The sequence below is a fragment of the Myotis brandtii genome, unplaced genomic scaffold, assembly GCF_000412655.1.
Source record: "Myotis brandtii unplaced genomic scaffold, ASM41265v1 scaffold154, whole genome shotgun sequence".
Lineage (NCBI taxonomy): Eukaryota > Metazoa > Chordata > Mammalia > Chiroptera > Vespertilionidae > Myotis > Myotis brandtii.
In genome coordinates, this window is record NW_005355584.1 from 10,721,158 (window position 1) to 10,737,725 (window position 16,568).

General features: G+C 41.6%; 1 protein-coding gene across 1 annotated transcript in view; it reads right to left on the reverse strand.

Moving 5' to 3' along the window:
• COLEC12 (collectin sub-family member 12) overlaps positions 1-16,568 on the reverse strand; it is a 183,256-nt gene that overhangs the window by 156,289 nt on the left and 10,399 nt on the right. The window contains exon 2 of the mRNA XM_005861610.2: positions 4,463-4,513. Within this exon, the coding sequence (XP_005861672.1) occupies positions 4,463-4,513 (51 nt within the window). The remainder of the gene's footprint in view (positions 1-4,462; positions 4,514-16,568) is intronic.

Consider the following 16,568-nt stretch of genomic DNA (forward strand, 5'->3'; position numbering starts at 1 on the left):
CCCAATCTTCCCTCCACAGATTCCGCACTGAGACTTTACAATTTTAAACAACAATGTGCCCAAGGTCAGAGTTGATGAGTGCTGGAACTCAGATCCAAAACCACATACCTGGTTCCAGCGTCCACACACTTAACCACTGCCCCCAGAAAAGATGAAAAGCAGCCATCAAGTGGGAAAGATAACACCTGGCCTGCTGGCCTCATGGGGTTGTTGTGAAGGAAAAATACGTTTGTAAGTCCTTTGGTAAAATAAAAGTGATACACAAACGTGAACTGGAGTCGTTATAATCATTCCCAAGAGCCACGTGTGCTATTTTTGAGGACTACAGTAACTGGGAAATAAGCAGAAGGATATCATTGTAGTAAATATCATATTCTATCTATAGAACATAAAAATATACTGGCACCTCATGTTCCAGAGGATGATCTCAGCCACACTGTAACTATAGCTACATCCCAAATTAATCAGCTCTGCATACTGAGGCCAAGAAACGTTGACCCTCAGAGCCTGATTAAATGTTGAAAATGCTCACTTCATTAACCTTTCAAAATTTCCCTCATCAAAGCTTTGGTCAGAGGAGAAAATAAATGGCAAACCCATCAGATTTAACTCTATCTCTTCTTCAGACACATGCCTAGAACTTTGGGAAAGAGGTTAACAAGCATGACACATAAAAAGGCTGAAGAAAAAGAGAAGACCTGGTTCAGACCAAAGTGCAATAATGAATCCTGGAATAGACAAGGGATGACGGTTCTGAAATAATATCACACCACACTAGATCACTGGAGATCACCCTTTTGCTCTTTATTGTAATCCTAGAGGCCCGGTGCACAAAATTCATACACAGGTAGGGTCCCTAAGCCTGGCCGGCGATCAGGGCCGATTGGGGCCTTCCTGCTGCTGGCCAGAGCCTTCCAGCTGCTGCTGGCAGGGGCCTTCCTTCGTTCCATGCCACCCCCTGGTGGTCAGCTTACGTCATAGCGAGTAATCAAATTCCCGGTCTCCCCATTGAACTCCCGAGGGGACACTTTGCATATTAGCCTTTTATATATATAGATTGTATTGAATTTGAAGAAACACATTATCATTTTATTGATTTGAGAGACAGAGGAAGGGAGAGAGAAATGTGAGAGAGAAACATTGATCGGTTGCCTTCTATATAGTACATGCCCTGACCAGAAATCGAACCCGCAACCTAGGTATGTGCCCTAACTAGGAATCGAACCCACAACCTTTTGGTGTACGGGACGATGCTCTAACCAACTGAACCACCTGGCCAAAAGTACAATATTGTTATGTAAACAGCCTTGACTATGTAGTAAATGTTTCTAAATAACTATATATGAATAACCTTGGAAACAAGCTACCAGGTCACAATTTGCTAAAACAGTGGCCCCTTTGTCCTGGGGATAAGTAACCTCTGGTTCATCTGGAGCCTAAATTCATCACTGTATTTGCGTAAATGAGACATATGGAAAATGAGACAATAATTAAACCCTCTATGTTATCCAGTCTACTTTTACAGAAATAAAAGCCATCGATATTACCATATTCAGAGGTAAATCACACCTTTACATGTCTTCAGGAATGAGGTTTCAGACCTGACACACACACTCTGAAGTTCAGCAGTAGCTGTGCCAAAATGTCCAAAGTGGTGACAGCGCCAAATCTCAGGAGAGTGATCATGCCCACCTTTCTTTTTATAGTGCTGCCCCCTCAAAGCACTTGTCCATCTGGTATTTCTCTTAGTCTCACTAAAGGCCTGTGAGGTAGACTTATCTACCTTGGCAGGTGTCACTGCTCACTGGGCAGCATCTGAGGCCCACAGAGTTGAAGTGACTTCCCAATCACAAGAGTAAGTAGGAGCAGAGGCTACAGGACTGGCCCGTCTCTCCTACCACCCCTCACACCAACTTTGTCCTCCTTTAATGATTAAGGTTGACTATACCTGAAGGAATGGGCTCTTGGGTTCTGTTGCTTTCAATGACCAGCTCTGGCCATTTCTTAGGAAATGAAAACCCATTTATCTTCTATAAAACCAGGTCCAGAGTCGTAGGTCCTGCAAAGGTGACAAGACCTCCCTGGTGGGCCATATTGGGTGTCCAGCCTATGCTAAGATTTCTGGAACTACAGGGACCCTTCTAGGACATAGAAGTTGACAGGTCACATCAACCTTATTGCTGGACCCTTCCCCCAAACTACTCTAGCCTGGGAGTTAGAAGACCTAGCATCCAATCCCAGTTCCAGCTAACCTGCTTGAGAAGAAAATCTTTCTGGGCCTCACCTTCCTTATCTGTAAAATTAAAGGCTGATTTAAATAATCTCAAAGGCCCTTCCATCTCCAAAATTCTAATCTACCCCTAGACTGGATATCCACCACTTTACCTAAAAGCTGAATCCAAGAATTCTCAACATCAGAACATCTCTTTCACAGCCTATTCCAAGGTTTCCCATTTTAATTTCATCCCTTTCTCCTACCTGTACCACTTGGTATCATTCTTTCACTCCTCTCTATTTATGTTGTCAAGTATTTTAAGTTATCATGTCTCCTCTGAGTCATCACCGTGTGATTTCCACACATAATTTAACCACCACACATTAAATTCTTTCAGCAGCTTACTATTTTTTGTGAGTTTGTTGTTTTTTCACCGAATCCCCACCCACCTAGCTTAGTTACATGGTCATCAAATTTTAAATAACATTTCTCTAAAGGTCACTCTTTTTTAAAGCAAACTTTTCTCTTGGTTCTTCATATTCTTACTGATTTCCAACGACAGATCTGAAATCTACTGATTTCCAAGATATGTAAGCATGTCAACATTTATTTTGCCTTATTTTGACAAGCTTGATTTTCCTCTTTATTTCTGCCTTTCATTTTTGGTTTTGTTTTCCTTCCCTCTGTAATTCTTGGTTTCATTTCCACTCCTGCTGCCACCTTCAGTGAACCCACCATCAGAAAGCAGCACACAGGGTACCTATCCAGAAATATGTAATTGTATAGACACAGAACTGTGTACTGTGGAGGAAGGCAGGGGGGACTGAGCATAAGCCACTCTGCCAGCACATGAATGGAGGAGCTATGGGCTTGGCACCTCTGTACTCCCATTTTAAAGCCCTAGTTTTCCCCGGAAAGAAATGCAGAAGTGTGTGTCCAGAAGGAAAAACGCTAAAGCAGTGAGGGAGCCAGAGCAGCTGGGGGTTGTTAACTTTTATCAATGTCCAGCAAGGATGTTTGTTAAGCAACAGGAAGTAGATTCATTCTCCTTCATATTGTGTCTCTCTGTGTGTGTATGTCTCTCTCTGTCTCTGACACACACACACACACACACATTCTTTTTCTCTTCCAACCTTCTGCATTTCCTCTGGCCAAGGCACAGAAACAAACTGGACAGAAAACCTCAGTTCCCTTGAAGTACCTTTGGAATTTTGCAATGTTCACTGGCAGTTCAAAGCCAAACTGCCGAATACGAGAAGCCTGGTCAGAGAGAGAAGAGCCCCCGCATCAGCAGATTCCGAGGCAGAGGAGCGTGTATTAGTCCCCCAGAGCTGCTTCAACAGATTACCACCAATGTGGCATCTTAGAAGAACACAAATGTCTTCTCTTAGAATTTTAGGGGCCACGGTCTGAAATCAGCTTCAGTTGCTGAAATGAAGATGTTGGCAGGGCTGTGCTCTCCCCAGAGGCTCTGGACAGAAAATCCATTTCCTTGCCTTTTTCAGCTTCACCTGTGTCACTTCGCCACTTCAGCTAGTGGCCATCTGCGCTCCTTGGCTTATGGCACTGTCCTCCGCCTTCCGAGCACATCACTCCAATCTCTGCTTTCATCATCATACGCCTTCTCTAGGCAGTCAAATCTCCCTCTCCATCTCTATTATAAGGACACTTGGATTGCATTGAGAGCTCACCCAGATAACCCAGGATGACCTCCCCATCTCAAGTTCTTTAACTATATCACATTGCAAAGCATGTGCTGCCATACAAGGTAGCATTCAGGTTTCAGGGATTAGGGTGTGGACATTTTGGGGGACCATAATCCAGCCTACCACAGAGCACATGTGTTTAGTTGGGTTTCTAGAAAAAGTCTTCTCACTGTCTACTAACATTGACTGAGTTATGAGCATGGGGCCTGAGGGAAAAGGGAAGATGTTTTCTAAAATCGAAACAGAAATTCCATGTATTTTTGCTCCTGTCTTGTCACTGGTTTACCTTTCTCACCATGTTTTGCCTTTTACGCCAGCTGGTTTGTACCCATCGAACCCCATAAGCGTTCCATGCCTGAGCACAGCTCCTGCTCCACTGCCCTCAGTGTTGTGAGAAATCATCCACCTGTTACACAGAAACTCAACTTCCAACCAACATGGGGCCTCAGAGCCACCCACACTCATGTGTCAAGGGTCCAGCAGTGGTCTTACTGTATCCCAGACCAAGCACAGAGAAGAAAAAAACTGTGTCAGAACTCACCAAACCTCTTGTAACCGAAGGACTGCATCTCCTCCTCCTCTGCAAAGTCGTCTACAGGAGAAGAAAAAACACAGTGTTAAGCCTGGTGAGGCCCAGAAGTGCAGGGTCAGTGCAGGGCTCAACTGTGAGACTCTACCTGCTCCCCCTCCGCTCCTGGAATGCACCATGTTTTCTGAGAAAGAACACGGTCTTCCTCCTGTTCCTTATGTGACTCATTCTAATCCGGCTCTCAACTAAACGATGACACTTCTGAGATGCCTTTCCCAACCACCACCCCGCCACTCCATCACACCATCCTATCTTATTACTCTCTGATATCCTCGTGTGTGTGTGTGTGTGTGTGTGTGTGTGTGTGTGTGATCATGAGTCCTGTAAGCAGAAACTTTTTCTGTCTTGCTTCAAGAATGAATCCCCTTTCCTTAGAATGGTGCCTGTCACAGAGCAGGGGCTTAACAAATTTTGTTGAATGAATGACTAAATAATTTCTTATTACTCTCTGATATCCTCGTGTGTGTGTGTGTGTGTGTGTGTGTGTGATCATGAGTCCTGTAAGCAGAAACTTTTTCTGTCTTGCTTCAAGAATGAATCCCCTTTCCTTAGAATGGTGCCTGTCACAGAGCAGGGGCTTAACAAATTTTGTTGAATGAATGACTAAATAATTAACTATCCAAAGAGTTAAGTTATATTCCAATGACTGAGCCTATAGCCCTCCCTTTCCGATGCTGGCTGGGCTCTGTCGTCATCTCTTCCACCAACTGTGGCATCTCAGGAGCCCAGCCTGACTCCTGCAATGACAACCAAATCCTCCCCCACTCCCTTTTCATTGGATAACTGGGACTGACAAGTGGTTTCCCAGTAAATGCATTTCAAAAGGTAGACCGGCTATGGAAATTCCTAAATTCAGAGCCACTGTGGAAACGAGAGAGATGTTATGCCAGCCAAGCTTTCTACCAAAGAAGCCTAAGTCCCCTTTCTACTGTGAACACGATGCAATTCCTTGTCACATCAGTAAAGAACGTCTCCTTTTCTAGTTCTACCAGGTGTAGGTGCCGGCAATTAATTGTGCAATTAAAGGTCACTTTTGATGACAAACAAAGGTGTCAAGACCAGGCCTTTCCAATTATTCTTGAATTGGTCACCATTACTGCACCAGCACCCAGCTTTCTCCCCACATGCAATTCAGTTCAAAAGCATCGATTCAGCACTTACTATGAACCAGAGGCTGCCAGGCAGTGGGGCTTCAGAAGTGAGTGAGACATGGTCCCTTCCATCAAGAAGCCGAAAGGCTTTCAAGGAAGAGAGGCACGTAGGGAGAAAATAAAGCCTTTGTGATCATCTTTTCAGCCCCCAAACAGGACATAGGGCCTGGCTATGTCCGAACCTTGAAGTGTTGTGGAGAAACCAAAGATGTATGCTATCTGCAATACAATGTGCTGAACCTCAGAACACTAGTTTGTTATAAAATGCTATGAAAACACATGTAAGAGAGCAATTAATTTTGTATTTTCCCTTTGTTTCCTTATCAGAGAACAGGGGTGAGGTGTTTGGACTCTTGAAGGCCAGGTGTTCATAATTAAAGTAGTCTTCTGATGTTAAAGATTAAAGCTTTAGTTCTTTCTACAGCAGTGGTTCTCAACCTTGGCTGCACATTAGAATCACCCCGGAATCTTTTTAAAATCCTGATTTCTGGGCCTCATCCTCCGGAAATTCTGTTTCTTTGTTATGGGGTGGGGCCACAACATTAGTAACAAAGAAACAGAATTTCCGGAGGATGAGGCCCAGAAATCAGGATTTTAAAAAGATTCCCAGGTGATTCTAATGTGCAGCCACGGTTGAGAACCACTGTTCTACAGGGAAGAACATGCTTACAACCAAGAGAACAGCACCTTTCTCACTGACCCAGTAACTGGTTAGTTCCACAAAATACATATTAATCCCCTACTTTACTAAGTAATTCTATCCTATTAATGGCTGAGCAGCTGGGTCTAGTCTCAGTTAAAGAGAAATCCTTATCTGCTGCTTCTGCTTAGAAAGCCATGCATTTACTCATTCATTCATTCAATAAAGGCTTACAGCCCAGGGGAGCTGATGAGACATGAACGTAAGTGAAGGCCGATGCCACCCACACGTCAGCTTCCCCTGCCAGCTCCAGCCCCTCCGCCGCTGTGCCAAGTCTGCAAAAGAACCTACTCACACGCAAACCGTGTGGGCCAAGGAGGCACCACTGAAGATTTCACAGTGGGAACAAAAGAGCAGTTTGTGCTGCATTCCCAATAAAAATAGCATAGACTTTCCCATTAGACATTTCTGCCCTCCTCCAAAGCTTCTTTTCAGCAGGCCCACCATTAGTTTGTTTGTTTGTTTGTTTCCTTTTTCCTCTCTGATCTTTTTCCCATGCAGCATTTAGTCTGACTGACTCCTCTCTCCTTCCTGAAGTTTCCCTGGGAACTTCAAATGTCTCATACTTTTGTTATTAAAGCATTCCAGCTCTGCCTTCCAAATTAACATGCCCAAACTCATTAGGGGGTGCAAGAAAACAAAGGCCTTACAGACGACCCCCTCATAGAACTAGAGTAGGATCTTCTGCTTCTTGTCTTAATCCTCATCCCTAAAGAATTAGGAATTTTCATGGCAGCCACTAAAAGAATACAAATTTCTATCTCATCCGACTCTAAAATTAGGTAGAAAATTACATGAGACATAAGGGGTACAAGTAAAGTACCACAAATAATGTCTGACTGGGGTTATCGGGAAGGTCTCATAGAGAAGTGTCTTAAATCGGTTTTTCTTAATTTTTTTTTTTGAAGTGAAAAAGAGAACTGGGAAACATTGCACACTAAATCCCTTTTTTTAGAAATTCATAATGGATTTTGAACTATTAGAGACTCTGAGAAGTGCTAAGAGAGAGAAAGATAAACAAAACTTGTTTGGTTTACTCCATGCTTTCAATATCCTTAAAAGCAGTAGAGTTGGGCAGGTAACACTTAGTATAAGAGTTCATCAGCATAGGTGTCCCCCAGAGCCCTGCTGCCAAATTCTCCCAGCTGTTCAGCTGATAAACAGCCAGGTCAGGCTGGTGATGGAGTTGGGCATTTGGGGAATTGAGAATGAGGGAGAGGCAAGAGCTGATGGGGCCTGTGATGTGTGGAGAACCCTCCTCAGGCTACAAGAGCCACAGGAGGGAGAATTCGAAGTCAGGCGTTCCTAATGCCTGGGCATTTTAGAAGGCAAAAGGCAATGATAGGGCCCACAATGGCTGACAGGTCTGAAGAAGACAAACAGCCTAATGTTATGTGCAATGTTATTTTCTGTTCTCGAAATCTTTTCCTCACACTGTGTAGGCCCAAGCTACGTGTGTCCCGCGTTGTCTTTATAGAAACGGGGGCCTGCAAAGGTGATATATTCAAATAAGGATATTCTCCCTAGAGAATATGCAGTCATTTTAGCAACTTGCCACTTTTCAAAATCTGTCTCTGACACAACCTATGCCACGTGACTCCTACATGAGCAAGGACTGGGCTAAGATTTAAGGCCTCTAAGTTGTGTAATGATCAGAACTTGATTCCTGCTCTGATAGTTTGTCTGCAGGAAAGAGGTAACCTTTACATACTAAATAACAAAATGTGTGTGATTTGAGTTATATCTACAAGCAGGGACTTTCTTGGATTCCACAGATGTACTTAAGCATTTTCACTTTAATACCTATGAGCGATGACTTGCCTATTTCAAAATGTGATTATTATTTTATTGTGAGCCAAGCTGTGCAATATCCCTATGGTAAGACATCACCTCTCCTTCCCTTACACTTCCTTTCCATGAGTGTGACAGCAGTTAACTGTTTGCCTTATATTTCAACTCTGGTTTTGACTCCACCAGATGGGAAGTCATTTGAAAACAGGAAATTTATCACATTGTAACCCTCAGCAACTAGTACATTAATGGGACATTACAGGCATTCAATAGTTGTCAAAAATTAAGCAGGTTAGAATTATTCTTATGTTTATCTCTCCCACTAACTGATGAATTCTTGATGGACAGAGATGAACTCTTTCTTTTTTTGAATGACCATCATGTTTGGGGAAGATAAGAGAATGAATATTTAGTCAACAGCTACTGAATATCAGGTACTTCCCATTCATTGTGTTTCTCTGTTTTACAGATGAGAAAACTGAGGCTCAGAGAAGTTAACATAATTTGACCCAAGGTCTTACAGCCTGTGAGTAGCCAGGCCAAGACTAAAATCTAGCCTGTGGGTCCCTCCACACAGTGGTGGTAATGACCACACAGACCCAAGAAACTAAACCTTTTACTAGCAACAGAGAAAGCCAAGAAGCAATGATTTATACCATAGAATTCTGAAAAGGGACCCAAATAACTCTGAAAGGAGGCTAAAATTGGAGGACTGGTTGAACATATATTTAAGAAGGAATTGACTATAATAAAAAAGATAGATAATAAGTGTTGGTGAGGACATGAAAAATTAGAACCCTCCAACACTGTTTGTGGGAATGCAAAATGGCATAGCCACTTTGGAAAACAGTCTTCCTCAAAAATGCTAAACACAGAGATACCATATGATCCAGGAATTCCACTCCTGGGTATACATCCAAATGAAAACGTATGTCCACACCCACTTCTGTACATGAATGTTTATAGCAGCATTATTCATTATTGTAAAAAAGGGGGAAACAACCCAAATGCTCATGAACTAATGAATGGATAAATTGTGGTATATCCATACAATGGAATATTATTCAGCAATTAAAATGAATGGAATACTGCTATGTGCTACAACATGGAGGAAACTTGAAAACATTATGCTAAGTCAGAGGTCCTCAAACTTTTTAAACAGGGGGCCAGTTCACTGTGCCTCAGACATTCCACACATGCGCACTGCGGGCCCGGGACGAGTCGGCTGCTAAGCAGGACAGGCAGCGGCGGCAAAAACCCCTGGCGGGCTGGATAAATGTTTTCGGTGGGCCGCATGTGGCCCGCGGGCCGTAGTTTGAGGACCCCTGCGCTAAGTGAAAGAGGTCAGTCACAAAAGACCACATATTGTATGACTCCATTTATATGAAATCTCTACATTAGGTAGATTCATAGAGTCAACAAGCAGATTAAAGGTTTCCTAGGGTTGGGGACTTGGGGAGAAATGAGGAGTGCCTACTAAATGGTAAGGGAGTTCACACACACACACACACAAACTTACCATTAATATCTTTATGGAGATAAGAGAAAATAAAATATCCTTAAAATAATAACAGGGTGCTATAAAAAGGAACCATCATCCATCACCATTTACCCTTTTCTACTTCCACTACCTCCTTCTCTCTGGTAACTATCATATTGTTGTCTGTGTCTATAAGTTTTTTTGTTTATCTTGTTTGTTCATTTGTTGCTTTCAGTCTTATAACCCACATATGAGTGAAAAAGATTTGACTTTGGGTGGTGGGCACACAATGCAATATACAGATAATGTATCATAGAATTGTGCACTTGAAACCTATATAATCTTATTAAGCACTGCCACCCAAATACATTTAATTTAAAAAAATAAAAAGGAACCATCAGAGAAAAAGAAAAACTTTCAGAAATAAAAAATATGATTACACAAATGAAAACTTAAGAGTTGGGAGATAAAGTTGAAATATTCCAGAAAGAAAAAAAAAGACAAATAAACAGAAAAGAGTAAAGACAAGAAAAAAGTAGAGAATCAATTCAGGTGGGTCTTATATTCAAGTAACAGAAAAAGGAACAAGGGAGAAAACCATCGGAGGAATAATCGAACATTTTCCAGTATTGAAAGACCTGGTTCTCCAGAATGAAAGGGCCCATCACTTTCCAGCACAGAGAAAGGAAAGAGATCTCCTCCAAGGCACGTCATTGTATCATTTCACAACAAGGACAAAAAGAAAACCCTAAAGGCTTCCAGACAGAAAAAAGAAAGATTACCACAGAATAAAAATTAATAAACAAAAAGAACGGCTTCACGCGTCTCAACAGCAAACTGGAGCTAAAAAGAAAATAGATTAGTGTCTTCAAAATTCCAAGGCTAAATTATTTCCAACACAGAAATATCTCAATTAAATGAGTAGATAACAGAAAAAACTTTCCAGACTTACAGATTTTCCAAAAATGTACCTCTCATGCACACTGTTTTCAGAAAGTTGTTGGAGAATGCATTCCTTTAAAATAGGAACAAAGCTAGAAAGGTGTGTGTGTGTGTGTGTGTGTGTGCGTGCGTGCGCGCGCATATACGTACCCTAACCTAATCTTAACCCTAATCCTGAGTAGGTCATAAGGCTCCAGAAAAAATTTCTTCAAGAAGATGAAAATGGGAGAATACCCAATGTGTTTGAACACATTGCACAGCAATTTAGGAAAGCGATTTGGCGCATATACGTACCCTAACCTAATCTTAACCCTAATCCTGAGTAGGTCATAAGGCTCCAGAAAAAATTTCTTCAAGAAGATGAAAATGGGAGAATACCCAATGTGTTTGAACACATTGCACAGCAATTTAGGAAAGCGATTTGGAATGAATGATGATATATACATACATAGGAAACTAAACAAACAAAATAAGAGGATTATTAATGCCAGGGGAAACAAAGTTACACAAGAAAGAAATATGAGTCTGGTATGAATATCATTTACATCATTGTAATAAGGCAAACACTGACTATTGAGCCAATCAAGATTGGGACACAATTATATTGGGACGATGGAGGGCAACAGGTGTCCATTAGATGGAGGGTGAAAGGACTAAATTCTCATCTGCTCTAAAGGGAAGTCAATATATAATGCCTAAAACTAAAATAATAATAATAATAATAATGAAGCATACCAGAAGCATATCACTTATGGGTCATGATATGGGTCCTGGGAGAATGCCTGCATGAAGGGCTACCAACAATTATTTCCATCCCTCTACCTGTAAGTCCATTTCCACTCCTTTTCAACCTGGAAGGGCCCTGTGACTTGCTTTGGCTGATAGAATGTGCCAGAGTTGGGTGACCTTGGAGCCTACGCCTTAGCGGTCTTCCAGCTTGTTTCCACCCCCTTGGTAGGCGGCTGTCATGTGAAAGGTCTGACTACCCTGTTGGACTAGAGGCCGCCTAGAGAGAGAGGATCCCTGGAGGATGAGGGACTGTTAAAGGAAGGAGATAAAGAGCAGGGAGCCCTCAGCCTTCTGTCCACCCCGCTGACGCTCCCTCCATGGGAGTGAGGCCGTCCCGCCCGGCCAAGGTGTTGGGAAGCTGAGGCCAGCTGTCCTCCCGAGCCTGACCCAAATCGCAAAATCATGAAAAAATAAACAGCTGTTGTTTTAAGCCACAGGGTTGGGGCTGGTTTATTAGGCATCAGTAGATAACGGAAAGAAAAGTAAATGTAAAAAAAAAAACAAATGCCAAAAATGTTCTCAAGAGGTTGTCTCTGGGGAATGGTAAATGATGAAATGATGGAGGGCTGGGCAGGAAACTACTGTTTTTCATAATAAATCTGTGATATTATTGGACTCTTTAAACTATGCACATCTCTAACTTTGATAAAAAATAAAGTAAAGCAAACAAAACAAGGTAATGTGAATGGAAGATAAAAGGTAGGCAAAGGAAAGCGCCCAGGTCCAACACACGCTGATGAGCAGAGAAGGCGCCCTGCTCTCCAAAGGGCCAGTGTACGGAATTCAGCCTGACGCAACAGAGTAACAAGTCGGGACCTCCAGCCTTAAGGACCAGGCACAAAGCAGGTTCCGACACATGCCAAAGTGAACAGAACACGCTCAGACTTTTTCAGAGGCCAAGATGAAGGACCCTGGACAGAGGTTAGACTGAATGTAGACCTCTCTTCCCAGCTGAGCTCAGTGCTGCCATTCATGTGCGCATGTCCACCAGCTACTCTCTACTGTTTCTACCTTGAGGCAGCTCCAGCTCTTGTCTAGTCATCACTGTCAGAAAAAAACAATACATTCCCATCCACTGTTCAAATATATCACTGCTTCCAACCAGCCAGTGGACACCCTCTGCTATGAGCATTCCTGAAAGCTGCCCCCCATCTGTCCCCACCACCACTACCTATTGTGGAAGGTATATATATATTTCAGAGAGGAAGGAAGAGGGAGAGAGAGAGCTAGAAATATCAATGATGAGAGAGAATCATTGATCGGCTGCCTCCTGCACGCCCCTCACTGGGGATCGAGCCCGCAACCCGGGCATGCGCCCTTGACCAGAATCGAACCTGGGACCCTTCAGTCTGCAAGCCGACGCTCTATCCACCGAGCCAAACCAACTAGGGCTTGTAGAAGGCCTCTTGATGAGGAGGGAAGAAGGTGCCCCTGCACCCCTAGGGCCACATGCTCAGTGCAATCTGGATCCCCAAGTCTACAGCCACTCTCCACTGGCCAGTGTCCCATGGAGTCGCTTTCAGGTGGTTGTCTGTGGGAACTGTGGCCCCCACAATGTGTCACAGGATTGCTAAATATTTCGGGGATCACTTCAGATGCTGCTATGCTATTTTGGAGGACTTTTCTCCTAAGGCCAAATGCTGATGTAATGCTAAAGCTTGGGCTTTGGAACTGAAAGACCTGGGTTTGAAGAATGGGTCTACCTATTACTGACAACATAAGCTCACATCTGCCTCTCAGTCTCCTATAAGATGGGACTAATAATTCCCATCACATGCTGTTGAGAGGGAAAAGTGAATTGGTAAATGGAAGCACCTGACAATAAATATGAGGGTGTGTGTGTGTGTGTGTGTGTGTGTGTGTGTTTTAAATAAGGGGGCAGAGGTAGAGATAGCAGCTGCTGTGCTTTAAAGTCCAAAATAAATATCCCAGAACTTGCATGTTTGTGAAATACAGAATAGCTTTAGGTTTGCCTAGGGACTACTTTAGTCATCTAGTTTCAAAAGACACAGAGCTCCAGTCTGAGGTTAGCATTTGGGGGAGGGCAACAGCAGGGAAGAGACATATGTAGGGTGGGTTCAATTTGGGCCGTAGCTAATTGACACCGAAATACCTATGTGATATTGAAGAAAATTTACCTCAATGTACTTGGGGCTGTAAAAACTGAAGACAGACATACTTTAACCTTGATTTAACCCTAAGGGCAGTATTGATAACACCTGTCCTGGTTTTACATCTTTACAAATATAAAACCTCATGCTACCCCACTGGCATCTCTGGGCCATAGACGTATTCTGCCAGTGAATGAGTCAGTGCATGTAATAAAATACATGAGGTTCAGGATATTTTTCATAGGGCCTGTCTCCCATTCAACAGCTCCAGGTCTTCCCCCTACCCCATCCTAAATGGATAAAGGAATCTGTAACCATTTAAATAAGTGTAGATTATTTCAAATATTCCAAGGGACTTATGTTAATTACTCAACTACTTTCTGAGTTTCACGTTTTGCAATGGGATTACTTTTTGGGTGTTTTTTAAGTCAAGATTATAAAGACATAAAATGACTCCATATTCTGGCATAATTTGTAATTCTGATGCTTGTGAAAATAGCAGATTCTTGTTTTTAGGACAAAGAGAGATATAGTATCTTTTTCCTTCTGTTACGGTCCATCAAAATTGAGGATTGTTTGTTACTTTTATTCCAAATTGGTAGTGGGGACTAAACCAAATTTCCCCCAGCAGCCAACTTCAACACTTAAAAAGAAACAAATATGACACTCAAAACCTTGACCCCTACATCCATCCTTCATGTGTAACTACAGGGGAGACGATGGACCTCCCTTTCTTCAATGAAGGACCTTCTCATCCAATCATGTTGGTCAGGCTAATAACAAGAGGGTCAGGATGAGGACTTGAACACTCACCTCAAATTTTATAAGGGCCCTTGAAGGGACACGGGTCATTTGGCAAGAAAAACTAATGCCATCCATTTCTCTGGAGGCACAGAAAAAACAAGTGGCCTTTGTTTAAAAAAAGAAAAAAAACACCCACAAAACTTATACATCTGTTTTGTTTTGAAATCACTTAACTTTACATTTAGTTTACCCAAACAAATATGCCAAAGCAATATACTGTAATTAATTACAAATGATGGACCAAAATAGAGCTTAGTAGACAGAGTTTGAGAAAACTTTGAGTTGGATTTTCTCTCAATTCCCACGCTGAAATGTCATGCTTGACAGTTTCAGGGTGGCTCTGATGCACCACCTGCCTCTTTAATGTCTATTAAATTACTATTAGAGTAATGTAACCTGAAATGTGAAATATAATTCAAGCTAATGAATCAGCTCAAATCTCCCCTCCAAATGAAAATAACCCTGTCTTCAGCCAGGTTGCCCTCTCTTCCTGGTTCCACCAGCTACATTTGCCTAAACCTCAAATAGGACATTTGACTTTTACGTTGGATTCCAGTTGTTTATGCATAAATCTTATCTTGCCTGCAAGTTCCTTCAGAGGCTATACACATAGTAAACATTTGGAGATATTTAAATAACATCCTGGATAAAGAATAAATGAAAGCTAGTTAGGGCCTGGTGGCCCAATTATAAATGATAAATAAAATAGTAAGGTGACAGGTTAATGGGAAATGCACAATACCAGCTAAATAACCACATGATGCCAAGTGGTTAAGAAAACATATACATAAATCTGTCCTAACATTTATCTAGAGACAAATTTGTCTTATGTTTTAATTCCTTGATGTCATATCCTAACTGGATAAAGGTGGACACTGGATTTGAGATACAAATCTATAAAAATATTATGTCATTATTAGTAGGCACCTGAATAACAGTGCTCCTGGAAAATTAACGCTCCTAGCTGTATTAAATGTATTTACATATATTTACCAATGTTATACCACTATCATAACAAATGAGAAAACTGTACCATTTCACTAGAGTGACAAACCTCACTATAAATATGGTCCCTGCATTTTCAGTAGAGCTGATTTTTTACTAAATTAGAAAAAATGACAATAACACCAGTGATGGCAGCTGGAGATGGACCGATTTAACACTGTCCTCCATTGAGAGCACAGCTCTTCCTGTCCCTGAGGTCAGTTTTAGCACATTTGTCATTTGAAAATTACTTTCATTTCAAAACTGAACTTTTGTTTTCATGGTAAACTTACCATAAATGGTTCATAATTGGCAATTATATTACTCCCTGAGGGAAACAGCAGGTCAACTGAAATGCCTTGAGTTCCCATTAAGTGCTAGATACCATTCTAAACAATTGATCTACACTAACCTATTTAATCCTCAAAACAGCTCTATCTGGTAGATGCCATTATTCTTCCATTTGACAGATGAGGACCCTGGGGGCCCCAGTGGTTAAGTAATTTGCACGTGGTCACCAGACCCTCTGGATTCAGAGCCCACACTCTTTGCCATCACATTAAAATCACCGGATTCAACTCCTGGAATCAGTACATATAATTACATTTTATGAAATGGTTATATTTTAAAGTAATATTTTCAACTCTAAAGTTGGACAATTTTTACCTTTGAATAATAAACTGCTATATAAATATCAACTAGTTTCCTAACATTTCTATGTCACAAGGAAGTGACAGAGGCCCAAAGAAGTTTGGCCACTTCCACAGAACCAACAACAAGTTAGTTTTTCACGCAGAACGTCAAAAGTCCAACTTAGGCTACTGAATATGACTTCATGTGATACTGAGTTATAGTCCCAAACCATTCAGGAAGCACAGAGAGTCATATTTAATATATCCAAGTACAATAAATTTATTAAATCTCCCATATTGAAGAACACGTTTCTTTTCTATTTTTAAGAGTGTTGATTGAATAAGTATAGTAAATTCAGGGGTTAAAAGAACTCTAAGTATATCTTTGGAATCTTAATTTGGGATTACTAGTTTCTGCTTACATTGGCTTTCACTGCTATGTAATTACGAAGGTCCCTTAAGCAATTGGCAAGACCTTTTCAAGGTACTATGTTGGTTTGGGCTCTTCAAATATCATTCTCTTAAAGAAATAAAATAACTGTTTGATGAAAAGTTACCTCCCTCAAGGTTTGAATGGTTGCTTAGGAACTGTTGTTAGCAATAAAGATAGCACTTTCTACGAAGAGTGCCTAAACCTCCCTGCCCCTTATTTAAGATGTTTATATATTATATTA